A 16,264-nucleotide genomic window follows, 5' to 3' on the forward strand; every position below is an offset into this window, starting at 1 on the left:
ATAGGAGGGTGATGATGTGGCTGAACTGGGGAGTTGGCAGTTTCTGCAGACAAACAGTTGAGTTTCAGAAACAAGAGGCTGCGTGCGTGCGGCAATGGGAGGATGTGCTGCTGGTGACGCGCCCGACGGCGCGAAGCAACGAAAGTGAGCGGGGCGGTGGTGTTGCCTGAGCAGGCTTGAGGAGAGGTGGAATGGAGGAGACAGATGGCGGAACGACGACGGAGTCACAATCGTCACTTAACTACTCCGTAGTTAAGCCGAGCACTAAAATTGTCGATGCGATACCCACTCTGCGGCTGCGGGCTAGACAACACTCGCTGGCAACCGGGTCTTGAGCTACAGATCTGATGGACGGAGATATGAAATTTTCCAGAACGCCACGGTTACTGGAAAAAATAGCTGAGGCTGTTGGCAGCGATTTATAAATAACAGGCTCGGTGGCTCAGGGCAATTTCTTAGCCACTTGGGATGAACTTAAATCTGTTCTCTCCATAAATTTAGAAACAGGCACCGCATTTAACACCGTAGTACAGAGTGCATACTTCCACCTACAAGTGTTATTCTCCGGAGTATTTGCCGGGTGTCTGTGCTCGTGTTACATATCAAGGACAACATCTGAGGATTTCCTGAGTAACTACTAGAAGTCAAGCTCCTCAACTAAATACTAGCACTCCCTGCACAACGTGGTATCTCACAAAAAACAGCTTTCTTATCGTTAGCATTGATTGAATGAAGAATTGAGCGCCTAAATCATCCTATATAATACACACAATATAAACCGGTACAGGTTGTTATTTCCTGTTCAGTCGCAGCAGAAGAAAAATGCAATCGCTTCGCTTGGATGGTATTATGATCCAAATAATAATGCACAGAAACATAAGAGAATAAAATAAAAGTAGCCTTCCTCCCCAAAGAACGCCGTCAAAATTTACGCCATCCCAAAAAACTGGAAAGGGGAGATCAAGATGAAGTTCACCCCAGATATGCTCACGAAAACAAAGCCAAAAAACTTTTAGAAGGCTCAAGGGACCACCTCAATGCCAACCGTCTTTGCCTGCGCGATAACGCTCTTGCATAGCGACTGCATGCTTATCCCAGACAAGCGGACCTCGGACTGCTTGATTTTCGCAATCTCATACACGTGTTTCAGCGACACCTTGCCGATAAAGTTCTTGCCCGGGTTCTCCGTGCCCCGAAGTCGGCCCTTGCGTATCTCGACGCCCGCTGCTTTGAGCAACAGCCAGGATGTGGTCGGGGTCCGTAAATCGAAGGTAAAGGATCGATCAGGACGGATGGTGACGAGGGCGGGGATCGGAGTTCCGGTTTCGATGTGGGCAGTGCGAGCGTTGAATTCCTTAACAGTTCATTGTCAAGTCAGTTTATAGCGGCGACAGCAACCAATTGACGTATAGCTGCAATAGGATATACCTTGCAGAAATCCATACTCTTCACGCCTTTACTTCCGAGTGCGGGGCCGACGGGGGGACTCGGGCTGGCCTGTCCCGCTCCCACGATGAGCTTGACGATCAGCTCCTTTGCGGCGGCTTTCTGGGCCATTGTGGATGGATTGTAGGAGGAGGGAGGACAGGGCCAAAGGGAAAGAAAGACAAGGGCAAATACTAATGTGGCAAGTAGTTGATGGGAGGAAGTTTTCACAAGTTGAAACCGCGAGATTTGTGAGGCCTGGTGTCGGCTTTCTTCAATTTTTGCGGCTGCAGATCCATTAACAAGGATAAGCCGAATTAGCGCCCGCTTAATATAGCCGCGTCATAATACCGCCGTAAACTTAGCCGCAGACGGATGACTAAGCATTACGCAGCTGTCCCTTCTTGCTCTCTCGTCGTCTTTATCTTTATTTATATATGCATTCTTGCTCCTCAAAGACAATCTCTCGCTACTTCTTGCTGCTGCTGCTGAATTTGCCGTTGCCACGTCGTCGGAGCTCGCTTGCCGTATCTAGCATAGTCCCGGGGCTCTGGTTTCTCCGGCGGGAAGATATACCTACCTGTTTTGCTTCCAACAACTCCCTCCTCATCTTCTTCCTGGTATTTCTGTTATCCCTCCTCCTAGATCAGCTCCATTTCTCTCACATCATGAACTGGTTCAAACAAACGTAGGTGCAGCTTCGATCCCCGTTAGTTGTACCCAGCGTTATGCCTATTGCTTACTTTGTACTACCTACTTTAGCTTGGCCAATGTTGCGGGGACCCAGGAGCCCATATATGGCCCACAGGCCATCCAGTCAGTGACAGCGCAGGCACAGGCGTTGGAAACCCCATACCGGGAGTTAACGAAGGATGATTTGCGATGGAGGGCGATGCAGTCTACTTGCGTTGAGACTCAGACCTTCTATCTCTTTTCTGATAGTGGGGAGCTTGCTATGCTCCAGGTTATCTATAGCAATGTCGCGTGAGCAAACTTTCGGGGGGAGATGCTGATGCTCTTTTACTTTTTATGTTTATTTTGCTTTTGCGTCCATATTGGAAACGGATTTGCTAAGCTATTTCCATCATATACATGTTGTCATTTCGATTCACAGCGGACTCCACACGACCTGCCATTTCAATTCCAAGATCTACGGAACGGACGGCAAATCACCGCATATATGGTGCAGTGACTCTGTTCATAATTATATGTTCGATGAAGACATGCTCTCCTTTGGCGGGGACAACATCGCCCTCACGCTCAATGCTGAGGGTGATACATACTCCATCAAATCAGCCATTAATGAGGACAGCCTCGTCAATATCAATTTGAAACGAGCCGCGCCGGGTTTCGCGATTGGACAGAATGGCACCTCGAACTTTGGCACTGATCCGGAAAACCCGTGGGGGAGCATGCGTCATGTGTTTTGGCCCAGATGTACAGTCGAGGGTACCATTGTTACGCCGGAGAGGGAAATTGATTTCAAAGGTCATGGCCTGTTCATTCATGCCCTCCAAGGCATGAAGCCTCATCATCTTGGTATGTTCTTTGTCTTAATGAGAAGCCGTTGATTGATGTGGGTTTTTATGCCCACGGTATAAAGGTTAATGCTTTATTGCAGCCGCTCGGTGGAATTTTGGAACTTTCCAATCCCCAACGTACTCGGCGGTGTTCATGGAGTACACCACACCTCCTTCATACGGCTCCACCATTGTGAGCGTTGGTGGCATTGCAAAGGACGGTGAAATCGTTGTTGCAGGACCAGTCAAACCTGCGATCCATGTCGAATCCGCCGAAGATACCTACAACGACTGGCCGGAACCCAAGTCGATTAAGTTCACCTGGGATGGGAAATCTAAGGACGGCAAGGCTGTCGAAGCAGTCTTGGAGGGTTCTTTGGGTGAACGCCTTGATCGTGTTGATGTTATGGCAGAGGTTCCGGGTTTTATAAAGTCCATTGTCGGAAGTGTTGCTGGAACAAAACCATACATTTATCAGGTAAGCGAGAGATAATGGCTCACTGCGTGTGGTGGGATCTTGATGTTAATATCACTCCATAGTTTTCGCCTCAAGAGAAGCTTTCCCTGAATATTCGCGTCGGGGACACTGAGGATACAGAGCAAGGCACACTCTATTCGGAGGCAACTTTCATCTCTTAGATCTTCCCAGATTTTCTCTCCCTTCTTTCATAATGTAATCACAAACGAAGAGCTCTGTCATTATCATGGTTGACCCGTGAATTGGCGTTGGGATGCTTTTTTTCTTTGCATTTTTATTTTTAATCACTCGTTCCCTCTTCTATTTTTATTTAATACTTTCTTTTGAACAACCTTTCATGCATGCAACGCCTAAAACCTTATCTATACACATGCGAACGATCACCTGTTTGTTTTTATGTTACTTCGATAAGGAGTTTTGCAAATCGTCGCTTATTCCCATCATAATCGTATTTATAATGAAATCGAATAACACCGGACAGTGTCACTTCCGCTCTTCCGTCTAGAGTGTCGGATTCCCAACTACTACTTTTTTTTATTTTATTTGTTCCCCTTTCCGACTTGAAGTTTATTGAGATGGAAAGGGTTAACACATTGCCTGTCAGAGCATACCCATCCCTTCACTGCCCTACCAACCCCTTTTTCCCCTCTTTGATTCACTCATAGAAACACATTCGTATCTCTCAACACATATCAACACAACACATCAGACCAAAAAGCACTGGCTACTTTACATATCTTCTAAAATACCCGGTTTATTTCATCCAAGAGCTATTCGCTTCTCTCCAACGGCAAAAACCAAAATATCAATCCCTCTTGTCTCATCCTGACTACAGCGCTTCATCTTCCAAGTTGAAATCTCACAGTTCCGAAGTCAAGAATCTCTCAAAAGCCATCTGACGATACAAAACCAGCTAGAAACAGTCAAGACGAGGCATAAAAATTAAAAATAAAAAAATGGAGACCATCAACTCCCGCCACAACCGCAACTTATCCAATGTCGCCAAATTTGTTCCGAAACGGCTCAGGTGAGTTGATGCATTTCCAATAGCATCATATCATTTCTGGGATTGTTTATTGTCCATCCTACGTGATCCACGCTGTCTTGTTTCCGGGCATATTACTCCCTCTGCCATGGATTTGCGGATGGCGGGTTTGTATGACTACATAACACCAGGGAAGAGACTGACTTCCCATATTGCTATTTTCGACTCCCAGGAAGCGCCTGAGAGATAATATCATGGGCATTGGTAAGTATTATATTGCCTCTGTCATTCAGCAGTTCCCGCGGCCTCCTTGAATTGATAGAAGAATGGGATGCCCGCTATAGGACATTATGTATCTAGGGATTGATCGTACACTAACGCCAGCGTCTTCTTTATCATAGCCAAACCTACTACTATCCGGTACGTCTATAAAAACCCCAGATATCTCGGACTTTTGCATTTCAAAGTCGGCCATTATCAAAATCCCCTGGAACAAAGACCTTTTCTTTCGTGCCTGCATAATCCCCTAAGTTAAAGGCCAATAAATGGGGAAATTTTGGCTATACTACGGGATAAAATGCCCTCTACGCTCAAAGCTTATTCCAAATGAGACACTGCCCCTCTTGTTTTTGGATTAAAAGGTGCAAGCGCTGTTCCTATTCCGCCTTTCTAATCCCACGCGCAGTCGTCTCGCCCGCCGCGGTGGCGTAATTCGGATTCAGAAGGACATTTACGATACCGTCCGGTCCGTGGTTCTCGAACGTCTGCGGGAGGTATGTTTGTGTTCGATTGCTACTTCCGCCTTTGTTGATGATTCCATTTGTCTCTTAAGCATACCTCTCTTTTACATCTTGCTGCCATGTCTTTGAGGTGCAAGAAAACGACAAAAGGGGGCGTTCGGGGCAGTATAGTTAAACAGTGTGCTTTGCTAATGCTCGTTTACTTTCTTTTCGGGAACTCACTTCAAGATCATCCGGAGACTCGTCAATTTGCTTGAAGGTTCGAAGTATCCTAATAGAGAGCGCAAGGTATTCATTTCCCCCCTTCTTTTCTTTTCTATTCTCTAGTAAAAAGCATGTCTGCAGCTGAGGCATATATGTGCGGTGCGCTAGTCCGTGGTAGACAGCGTAGGGCCAACAAAAAATAGACTGAAGCTGACTATATCTTTCTTGATATTCCAGACGGTTACCACTCGTGATGTGAGTATTTCTTCATTTTATATGATAATGCTGTCGCAAACCAGTGAGCATATGAGAAATGGGACGATTACGCTGGATTGCGCGCTACGTTTGATGCTACCCGCTCTATGTTCGATGGCTAATCAACTATGCTCTCCTTTGTTCATGAAAGGTTGTGTTCATATTGCATGGCGTAAGTCACCCATTTTCTTTTCTTTTCTTTTCTCGTTATTCCTGTGATTTCATGAATTTCTGTTATTCCGGTGGCTCCTTTTGAACCATCCTCTCTCGTCTCCCTCTCTTTCTCCATCCCATCCACAACCCAGCCCCTCCACCAAGAAGAGCGACCAGGAAGCTTGTATCCCTAGAACGAAATGTCAACGCTAGCTAATCTTTGTAATCGTTCGCTCATAGATGGGAAATTCTGTCTACGGGTTTGAATAGGCCAAGGGTCTCTGGTGGTACATTACATATAATCAAATACCCGCGCGAAGGCTAGATTTTTCACCAGGGAAAGCACTTGGATTTTGTTGGATTTTGATGGGTTTTTTTCGGGTCACGGCATTCCCAAAATCCTTGCTTGCCTGTTATGTGATGGAAACCAAGGACTCGAGAGATGCTGTATGGAAGGAATTGAATGTATGTCAAATGTGGCAGGAATTATTTAGGGATTTGTTTTTTTCTTCTTTTCTTCTCTTACGTCTTCGTCGTGGGAAGGAGATTGGAGACACGGTGGGCTAGATAGCCTCTTTGATTGTGAATCGTGTGACGCTTGCTGAGTGAGCCTACTGGAAGTGCAATTGGGACAGAAAGTGTAAAGGGATGTATGGAACGGACAATGATATCTCAATGTAATCTAGGAGATCGATATGATTTTCTTCTCGAATTAGCTAACGTGATCTCTTTTAAATAGTCCCTACTCTACTCAAACTTCATTTCTGTTGTTAAACCCGCAATTTCACGCCTTGGAATCTAACCGTCAGGCCCACATTGTTGAGCAAGGAAATCGATTGTTGCCCATTAATCATATATACACTATACAGCAAGTAGAACGCCCTTCATGATGTATTCTATTTGGCAAGCAAGGAGGATCCAATCTTGCGCTCGTCCCGTCCCGTTCACTCCTCGAATTTTGCCAGCAAACAATTAACTATTGATCTCCATTTCGCACATCCGCGAAACAGAATCCGAACAAACCAACTACAAGCATCATTAACTCCCCTCGCGTATCTGCCCGGCCATACTATACCCGGGCAGATGCAGATCTCCCTGCATCGCCATTGGCACCAGCGTGTCTGGAGGGAGACTCCTAACCTTAATATGAATTCCGCTCTGAGCAAACGACACCGCCCCCACAAACTCTTTATCCCACATGGCCATGCCAGCTGGCTGAAGTGCCACATCCAACGACTGCTGATCGTCAACCACCTCCATGGACGGTTTGCAATGAACTGTTTGCAAAAATTGCTCCATCAGCAGGGCTCATTTCCATGTACCGTTGTTTCGTGCAGGGTACGCAAGTCTCCAGACCATATCCGACCCGCCAGTTCAATTTTTCATATGGCAACGGGCAACAGTCCGGTGGACGACCGGCTGAAAACCTGTTCCCACGCTTCAAATACCTCTTCAGGATGCGTGTATGGAATCAAACGGTTCTCCGTCCTTATTTTAAACTCCGTTCTCCTTGCCAAGTCAAACCATATCTCCAAGTGGGACTTGGTTTCGCCAGGAGGGTCCACTGCTTTGTAAGATGGATGCATAGTCCGATCAGCGTTAGTGAGGCATTCAGTCTTCTTTCCCTATTGAGGGAGCAGCCGGGAGAACCACATTCGAAAGAGATGTAGTTTTTCTGTCAGGAAGAAATCCTTCCTCACAGCTAATAAGTCTGGTTTAGATGATAAAATTCCGAATCCTGTGCAAATTCGGAAGACTAACCAACAAGTGGGTTGGTCCGAGAAATCCGAAACATCTCAACTGACCCATCCTTCGATGTAACTAAGCTTGTTCTGTATGTGAGTTGCTGGTTCCAGTGAGGCATCTTGATCGTGTCGATATTCCAAATGTTTAGGATTCTGAAATTCTTGAAAGTCTAAGGAACTCTCCGTCGCAACCAGTTTCACGGTTGTTCTAGCCTGTGAGCTGTCCCTTCATCTGGAGGATCTCACTACCAGATGTACCAATCTTTTCTCGCGGGAGGCTGATAGTATTGATCTGGCAGGTGCGGGCAGGGGAACTGGACTGATAAACACATTGAAGGGTGGTAAACGGCAGTGAAGGAGTCATTCCAACAATTTTCACAGTCTCCTGCAGTTGTGGCTTAGGGACGCCAGCAATCTTTTCCACATAATCGAGAGTATACTTATCCACGACCTTACGAAGGGCATCTATCCCAACCACATGCCTCGAGACAAACTCTTCGTCGATCCAATCATTTCCAAATTGTAGCTGCTGTGGGCCATTGAGAAAGAGCAAGATTTGTTCCATTCTTCGTTGCTAGGTGCCTTGTTGGCCCCGTTGCCGATTCTGAATTTCTAGGGGGGGAATGGGTTCCGGACCCAGGACCACTATTCTCACCTATGAATATTATAGACAATCCATTGCTGTGAACATTGCAATCAGCCGGTGAGCAACAAAGGATAATAAAACCAGAATAGCTGGGTCAATCGATTCCATACATGCGAAGCATGCATGCGCTCTAGCGCACTTATCCGGTGTCTCAATGACATTACAGAGTAGTGTCGCCTCGGTTGGGCCATTCATGTTTAAAGGGCATGCGAGTGCCCCATAACTACGTCTCTGGTCTAGGGGCTGTTTCTACCTCCATGTCGGGCTGTTTTACCTCGACTTGTAGGTTCAAACAATTGTGGATGATCAAGGAAGTTGTCCCAAAGTTAATCGTGCTATTCCGTCCAACGTGGTGATGGTCATCCCGAACGATATATCTCTATGACAAAGTGGTGTATCCTCTAGCTCACACAGGTTGAAATTCTTTCCGTGTACTGTGAGATAGCGAATCGCATTCTTAGGTTTTTGCAAGCGAAAAACAGCAAACTACAAGTTAGTAGTATGTAACCATTCAACCATTTTCGCTTCTCCAAGCCCGGGCTGGGAGGGGCGTCATGCTGTGGTTGGAAAGGAGGATGCCATAGATAATATGTAGGAAAACCTTTGTCGAGCTAACTATTTAGTTGCCCACCAAACACCCGGCCGATGAGTACAGGGCCAGGCCGTGTCAGACAGAGCCTGTTTTTAGAACACAGGCAAGGAATGGCTCTTGCTGTATCATAGCCCATTCAGTGTAACTAGTTGCCCCGACAAGACAGGTGTGTTTTGTCCCACCTCTCCGCCAACGCGGTTTGTTCGAAGGATTAGGACCACGGCCAGACCACGGCCATCAGGGACGGATCAGCCCTTCGGGGACGAGTGTGCGACGGTTGCAGCCCGCGCCCGCAGGATGGTGGAGAACGCGTACATATGCCAACTTGCATCTGATGGTTTCGGGCGGGAGGAGAGTGCGTCAGTCGGAGTATCAGATTCCAGATCTCACACACATGGCCCCCTGTGGGAGAGCTGGGAGGCGACGTATTGGTTCTCGAGACGGCACGGTTTTCTTCGTGAGAGTGGAGCGAGATGCGAATCCCACCAGTCGTTTATCTGCTCAGTTACAAGTATTGATCTACTTGGGTGGCCGCCCACCGGTTGGCGTTTCGCATTTGAGCGCTGAGGACGGACTATTTATTTATAATAGTTCCGCAGGTTGCATGCAAACAAGACTGGGCGACGAACGGCGGAGCAGCGCAGATAGAAGAGGTGCAGCATCTTGAGCTCTGATGCGCAACGTGTAATGTTGATGTAATGTAAATTCAACCGGAAATGGAAAAGGAAAGTCGCAAAAACATCTTTGTTCATCATCCTTCTTTTTTTAAAAGAATGTTAGTAGTTAACTGGTACCGTAGTAACTATTTAAGAGCACGCTTGCTCAAACAATGATTTCCTTAGAAGCGCTTTTGCCCATCCATCCTGTATCCAATGTCTTTCCTGAGCTGAACCCAAGGTAGCGATAGTCCTCATATCAACCCGCATTCAACAACTAACCCACCCAAAGAAACGATTGTGTGTGTGCTGCCAAAAAGAGAAGAATCGCTAAATTGCTAGACAGACACCAGCCAACCAAAATGAAAGCGAACGGAGTGAATCATGGTGGTATCTCATAGACATCGTGCAAAATCGTAAACCGTAATTAAAAAGAAAATTTTAGAATATAAAAAATTCACCTCCCCTTCTGTATCAGAATAATCAACTGTTCCAAAAACCCACGCGCCCACCGATCATGCGCCAGGAAACTCCCATGAAACATCCCAGGCAACACCTGTGTCGCATTGGCATGATCATCCGCGAAGAACGGGCCGTCCAGATTCCTCAACCGGCAATACCCCACAGCCTCCTCGAGCAGCCTCGTCCCCACCCCGCAACGACGATGGGACTGCTTCACGCTCCACGCACGGATAATCCCTGTCCACCTCGCTGAGCTCTTCCGTCTCGACGACCGCGACTTCAGCGGCCCTGCCCCTGGCCCCATCCCCGTCATCGATCCGATGCCGACGCCAGCGCCATTCGCAGCACCACCAGGGCGCGCCACAGCTGCAGCCGCCGTCGCCTTCGTCTTCGCGATCCTCAGCACAAGCACGCCAACAATCTCGCCCGCACACCTCGCCACGAGAACCTCGTCGCGGCGCTGCGAGGTACCATTCACGGAATCTGCGGCGAGCCAGGCCCAGCTGCCCACGTGCTCGGCGATGGTGGCGTAACCGCGGACCATGGAGCGGATGGCAAGCAGGGCGAGGAGGTTGCAGAGCGACCAGAGCGCGAGCGTGAGAACAAGATCGCTGGGCGAGCCGGTGTGGAGGAGCTTGGCGATGGTGAGGAAGAGCATGGTGGAGGGCCCGAGGATGGCGGGGTGCGCGAGGATGCATTTTGCAGCCAGTTGGCGCTGTTCGGCGACGGTGTCGGCGACGAGGCGGAGGGCGGTGAGGATTTCGGCTTCGGATGTGGCGGAGGAGGTTATCAAGGGGGTCTGCGTTGTGGTGGTGGTGGGGCGGTTGGGGGATGAATGGGTGTTGGTATTGTTGGATGTCTTTGGATGTGCATTTGTGCATGTGTGGGTTGATGGGACGATGTTTTGCCGCGGATGTGGGGTTGGGTGGAGAGTTGAGCGGGAGAGGGAGGACTTGTTCGACCCGGGGGTTAGGTGAGGGGAGTGTTTGAGAGGGTCTGGCATATAGGAAAGGGGGAGGAGTGGTGAGGGTGGGAGGAGGTCTTCATTTGCAGAGGATATCTGCAGGTTTGTCCGTAGGGATGATAGGAAGGCTGGTTTGTTATACATCAGTTTAGTTAGTATTAGCAGCTGTCTAGAGAGTGGAGTTGAAGTTCTATCTGAGTTTATATATCTATATTCTTAGGATGAAGAAAGAAATAGAGAACCCACCAAGCGGAATGCGCAAGCCGGGGATCTGATCTCGCACATCCCACGCAGCCAGACTCATTTCGTTAACATGCAGCAACGGGACCCGCGAGAGCATGGAATTAGAAGACGACGTCGACAGGTGTCCCGCCGAGCTGGGTCGAAGTTTTGGAGGGCGTTTCATGGTTGTGAATAGAGCACATAGAGAAGAATATATGGAGGCGCGGGGGAGGTTCTTTATTCCATGGATATGTATAAGGCGAATTAAATAGAAGAAAAAAAATTAGGTATATCGATAAGTTAGACGAAACAGAAGTAGAAGTAAAGTAAGAAGAGAAGAGCGATTCTCCTGCTCAAGAATAAAACATCAACAGACACTAAAAGGAAAAAGTCGACCCCGCTATTTCGTAGAGAGGATGTTTTGTTTATGTCCAAAGGGAATCTATGGATCTGGTTCCGTCGATGTTAAGAAAAAGCAAAAGCGAAAATCGAGCAAGAAAAAGTTGTAACTCGTCCATATTGAAAAAAAAAAAGAAAAGAAAGTCGGCAAGGTAATCAGCTCATCCTGGCAGTGGGGCCGGCTTCTTACGAGTTAACACTTTTGGGCTTGCCAATGAGAGTAGACAGGAGACTGATCGTCTTGAAACACCAATGGCCGCATGCAGATTGGCTGGCATCACCGCCAAGAGCGGGTCATGGGGATTGATCGCGGCGAACTTAGAGTCCAACACACGGTCTAACGGAATATGGGATGGGATGAGATAGGATGGGCGTTCGTGGAAGCATGAACCTCGGAAGGTGGGGTGAGAAACCATGATCTTTCACTGTTCTATGGCATGCTGCAATCTATGCATTTAACATCCTTCAAAGACAGAATCGATAGACTAGACAAAAATTGTAGCGAAAGCGGGGAAGAAAAAAGTTCAAATATAGAAAAACATGTGAGAAAGACAAAGGGTAAAGAAAAAGAGCTAAACAATACAAAAGGGACCACCTTGTGGGAGACGGGATCACCATCACAGCTTGTGTAGTAAATAGCATATAGCAATACAACTGATAAATCGAAGAGAAGACATATTCCGGATAACAGATAAGAGAAACCCAAACCCCGCCACCATTTGACGTAAAACAGATTCACAACAAGATGCTGGTCCAAACAAGATAATATAAGAAATTGAAAAGGAGGGGAAGGGATAAGATAAGAGATGTGTTTCAAAAGATGGGATGACCAGGGAACGGAAATTTGCATTCTGGGTATATCCTCCTCCCGCCAGGACACATTTAAAAGACAAATTTTGATCAGGAAATAAGAAAATAAGAAAATCGACCAGAGAATGTTCAAAACGCCCTGAATCGGAAATTAGCTCGCCGGAAGAGGCGTTCTTTGCCCTCGGGCTTTGACTAACAAAGAAATTTGTTTTAGGGAAGTGGGTGTGTTTGTATCTTGCGAGAGCGAATAGTGATCTGCATAGATGGTAGTTCAATTATAGAGCGGTCGACTCTACCATCAACTGTTCTCCCTCATCGAGAAGGTTGGTAACTTTGGCAAGGTTCTCAATCATTGTCTTGCCATATCCAACAAGAAGCAGTTTTTCTGCGTTGGCAGGCAGTCCCAGATACGTTGGGGGTTCACGCTCGGGTAGTCGATTGACCCATTCAACAAAGTCTCGCATACTAGTTCCTGAGGGTAGCTTAAGGCAATCATCATCTTCGATACCAGCAACTAGGTTGTGTTCATCCTCAAAAGCAGCTGGAGTCAGGATGCTATTAACAAGATCGTTGAGAAGCTGGAAATCCCCGCTATCGTCGATTTTACCACCGTATGTTTCGGTAATCAATGTGCGGAGCAAGTCCCAAGGGAATTTCTGCGGCGCGACGTTGGAACGGCCTTGCGCAATCGAGTCAACCCACGTGTCGATTATAAACGCAGAACATTCATACTATGTAATTTTTGCGATATTAGTTAATATAACTACCGGTAAGGGATAAGTGGGAGAGCTGAATGTAACTTACATCGCTGTCATTGAATTCCCAGAAACCTTTCCATCCCAGGCTAGGTGCATAGCGAAGTCTCTCCTGAACGACTGCATGTAGGAATGAGAGCAACAGATAAATACGAGCTTTCTCCACTGGTGGTTTACTGGCTCTGGCGCATAAGGATGAGAGAGAGTCCTTCATATTGGCGCGTACACCCGCGGGTTGCTCATACATCAGAACTCGCGAAGCTCGAATCAAATTGACAGGTATTTTGGGACTCGACTCCATGGATAGGAAAAGTCTGAAATCGCTATGTGGTTTGAGAGAGTCGAGGCGTTTTTCGAGACTTTGAAGCCAAGACGGCGCAAGATGTACGTTTTTGACGAGGACCCAGGTGCCAGTTGCAGCCGCGTTACTGATAGCTTTGTCCGCGCTCTCAACTCCTTCGTTCGAACCCATGGCAATGTTTGCACAAGTTGCGTGCATCCGTTCGACAAGTCCATCTACCTTGTAGCTGGCATCGAAACCGGGACTTGAGCTTAGTGAAATAGGGGCGGTGGCAGTAACCTGTTCAACGACATCCTTAAGATCTCCGCTGCTCTCAAAGAGCTCCCGTCCAAAAACTTCAGTAACAAATTTTTCAGCAGTAGGGACAAATCTGTCAATGCGGAAGAGTTTCACCAAGAGAAGCGACCGGAGTTGCTGGTCACGGGGGCTGGTGCCTTCCTCCCAGACAGTAGGGACAAAATTTTCAGCAAACTCTTCTGAGAGGAACCTCTCCCAAGCCTCTGGAGTAACTGACGGCAAATATGAACTGAAGAGCGACATCTGAGAAGCAGTTGCCATTAAGGAATCTTTGAGATCCTTGTTTAAGGATACATCACACCCCTCGACACTCGTGTCCAGAATAGTGTCTATAATTCCCTTATCCATAGAATAAGGCGAGGCTTGAGCTAAAAGCATGGCGAGTGTTATTCTGTCTTTCTGGAGAAGGCCAAGTGAAGTTCTTTGGTAGGCGGTAATGAACAGGTCACGGAGGATGATGTTGACTCTTGCAGAATGGTCTTTTTCCTGGGCGAGATGTTTATTCTGGTGGAGGACAGTGTTAAAAATGTCGACAAAGTACTGCAGAGAGAATTGGTAGAAGTGATTAAGGTGATGAAGTTGCTCAAGAACAGCGAATACGGCACTGCAGGATCGTGCAATGATGTTATACTGAAGTGTAATGTTTTCAACTTCGGTCATGACACCTTCAGTCTCAACCATCTTGTTGGAAATTTCACCAGCTTCCTTTTTCAATGTCTCCAGGGTTTCGATGACATTGTCGTCATCGAGGATGTTACCTCTAGACTCGTTCAAGGCTTGTAGAAGACGTTTTTCTAATTGGCGCAAGTGGATCTTAAATTCGCCTTGGAGTTTAATGAGATTCGTTCGGCGTTCGTCAACATCGGGGCGTTCAAACTTGAGCACTTCATTTAGAGACTGAGTCTGGAGACTGCTCTGGGTGACAGTGAAGTTAACGAAAGTTGTTCTGCTGCAGATGTCTGGGGCGAAAGTTGCAGACGGGTCCCTTGTCGATAAGAACAATTTGAAGGCAGGGGAAAAGTCAATTTCCTGTCTACCCAACTGGATAAGGACACGGCCACCAGTTTTCTGGTATTCTTTGTTGAGAACATGATTGAGAATAGGGTCCAGATACTCAGCGTCTTGGATAAGAATTGGGTTGCCGAACCGTAATGCGCTCTCCAATTGTTTGATAAACGAGTCGTCCAAGAAGCTAGTAACTGTAAGCTTCCGGTCTTTGCTCTCCTTCTGCAAAAATTCGGTAACGCGGCCAGAAGGGTCGATGATAAGCGGGTATCTGTTGAAGCGCTTTAGAATAATAGCATTTTCCGTGCACAGGTCATCAACTGGAAGCGAATGGTCTTGCCAGGATAGCCGCTCATCTGCATTCGACAGGTACTCAGTAATGGGGTTGTGGGGCTTGAAGCTGATCCCTGACTGGCCTAATTGGTACACCCAGTCATCGATCATTGCCTTTCGAAACTGTTGGTCGTACAAGCCACCATATGCGAGGAAAGCAGCTGCAATGAGGACATCTCCGACAAGAGTGGATATCTGCGTCTCGAAGGATTTGCTTCCTTCCTCCCAACGAGATCTTTCCGAAGACAGGCTGTCTAGCAAACGGACACTTCTGTCGACCTTAAATTGCACGCGCGACATCTCGGTCTTAATGGCCTGGGTTTCGCTAATAAGTCCCGCGTACTCAGTTTTGTAGGTGGCAATACTGCTTTCCAGAGTGTTTATGGTGTTTTCGATAGCCTGTGCTTCCGCCTTAGTTTGCAATGCCTGCTGTTCTAGTTGATCGACTTCGCCTCGGAGTGGTCCGACTCTGTCCAAAATTTCAGAGTAGTTCACCTGAGCTTCAACCCACTTGACTAGCGGGCCACAAGCTTTGCTGGCGTGGTATACTCTCTCGAAAGTGAATTCGTCTTTGGAAAGATAATCCACACGCATCTTGTTCCTCAGGCTACGGGTCATTTGTTTTTCGTTGTTGTAATTGACAATACTAGCAATAAAATCATCCCTCCGAATAATCGCTTGAATGGTTTTCCAGTTATCAACTCTATGACCAAGCAGAGTGCACACTGATTCCAGCGCAAGCCGAACACTTGCAGGAGGATTTCCCATCGCACGAACTTCAGTGAGGTGCTGTCGCTTAATATTGCTGACACTCTTCTGGGCTTCAAGCACGGCAGGTTCAGCCTTGGCAAGATCGCCCAAGACGATTTCTTTTCGACGAGCTACTTCATGCTCTTGCTTTTCTAGTGCCACTTGTATTTCAAGTGAAGCCGCTTTACGTCGCTCGGCCTCTTGTTGATCGGCAACCATGCGTTGCAACTTTTCATTCGCCTCCACATCTTTCTGTTCGAGTTGGCGCTTCTTCTCAGCAAGGCTCCGTCGTAATTCGCTGACTTTCTCCACAGTATCGCGGAGCTTCTCAAGACCGACATTCAGATGGCGTTGTTGTTCTTCCAAATCTTCCCGCTTTTCATTGAAAAGTTTCACATATTGAGCGACAAAGTCAAGATAATGGCGGGGCGTAAGATAAGTGATTCGGCCTTGCTGCTTTTGTAGACGCTGGTTGAATTTCTGAAGAGAGTAGTGGATATAAACCATTGAGTTGATGACCGTGTCTCGGTGGGAAGCAGGAAGATTGAGACCACGATAAGCGACCGG

The 16,264-nt window shown here is 47.3% G+C and overlaps 6 protein-coding genes across 6 annotated transcripts; 2 read left to right on the forward strand and 4 right to left on the reverse strand.

Annotated features, from left to right (window-relative positions):
• Window positions 1-1,021: 1,021 nt before the first annotated feature.
• Window positions 1,022-1,557, reverse strand: HCAG_02652 (mitochondrial 54S ribosomal protein YmL19; the record flags this gene model as incomplete). The annotated part of the gene is made up of 2 exons (XM_001542431.1): window positions 1,022-1,354; window positions 1,429-1,557. The coding sequence occupies 2 exons, from the start codon at window positions 1,555-1,557 to the stop codon at window positions 1,022-1,024; spliced, it is 462 nt and encodes a 153-aa protein (XP_001542481.1).
• Window positions 1,558-2,093: 536 nt separating this feature from the next.
• HCAG_02653 (survival factor 1) lies at window positions 2,094-3,584 on the forward strand (the record flags this gene model as incomplete). Its single annotated transcript, XM_001542432.1, has 5 exons — window positions 2,094-2,113; window positions 2,188-2,409; window positions 2,540-2,964; window positions 3,047-3,423; window positions 3,486-3,584. 5 exons carry the CDS (start codon window positions 2,094-2,096, stop codon window positions 3,582-3,584), a joined length of 1,143 nt encoding a protein of 380 aa, XP_001542482.1.
• Window positions 3,585-4,379: 795 nt separating this feature from the next.
• Window positions 4,380-6,026, forward strand: HCAG_02654 (predicted protein; the record flags this gene model as incomplete). Its single annotated transcript, XM_001542433.1, has 8 exons — window positions 4,380-4,450; window positions 4,641-4,672; window positions 4,810-4,828; window positions 5,094-5,181; window positions 5,377-5,436; window positions 5,590-5,611; window positions 5,759-5,779; window positions 6,001-6,026. 8 exons carry the CDS (start codon window positions 4,380-4,382, stop codon window positions 6,024-6,026), a joined length of 339 nt encoding a protein of 112 aa, XP_001542483.1.
• A 772-nt stretch (window positions 6,027-6,798) lies between these two features.
• HCAG_02655 (predicted protein) lies at window positions 6,799-8,070 on the reverse strand (the record flags this gene model as incomplete). The annotated part of the gene is made up of 3 exons (XM_001542434.1): window positions 6,799-6,975; window positions 7,209-7,324; window positions 7,752-8,070. 3 exons carry the CDS (start codon window positions 8,068-8,070, stop codon window positions 6,799-6,801), a joined length of 612 nt encoding a protein of 203 aa, XP_001542484.1.
• A 1,786-nt stretch (window positions 8,071-9,856) lies between these two features.
• On the reverse strand, window positions 9,857-11,231 carry HCAG_02656 (predicted protein; the record flags this gene model as incomplete). The annotated part of the gene is made up of 2 exons (XM_001542435.1): window positions 9,857-10,953; window positions 11,072-11,231. 2 exons carry the CDS (start codon window positions 11,229-11,231, stop codon window positions 9,857-9,859), a joined length of 1,257 nt encoding a protein of 418 aa, XP_001542485.1.
• Window positions 11,232-12,531: 1,300 nt separating this feature from the next.
• Window positions 12,532-16,204, reverse strand: HCAG_02657 (dynein heavy chain; the record flags this gene model as incomplete). Its single annotated transcript, XM_001542436.1, has 2 exons — window positions 12,532-12,987; window positions 13,061-16,204. The coding sequence occupies 2 exons, from the start codon at window positions 16,202-16,204 to the stop codon at window positions 12,532-12,534; spliced, it is 3,600 nt and encodes a 1,199-aa protein (XP_001542486.1).
• Window positions 16,205-16,264: the final 60 nt, after the last annotated feature.

The sequence above is a fragment of the Histoplasma capsulatum genome, genomic scaffold (genome assembly GCF_000149585.1).
Source record: "Histoplasma capsulatum NAm1 scaffold_2 genomic scaffold, whole genome shotgun sequence".
Classification (NCBI taxonomy): domain Eukaryota; kingdom Fungi; phylum Ascomycota; class Eurotiomycetes; order Onygenales; family Ajellomycetaceae; genus Histoplasma; species Histoplasma mississippiense.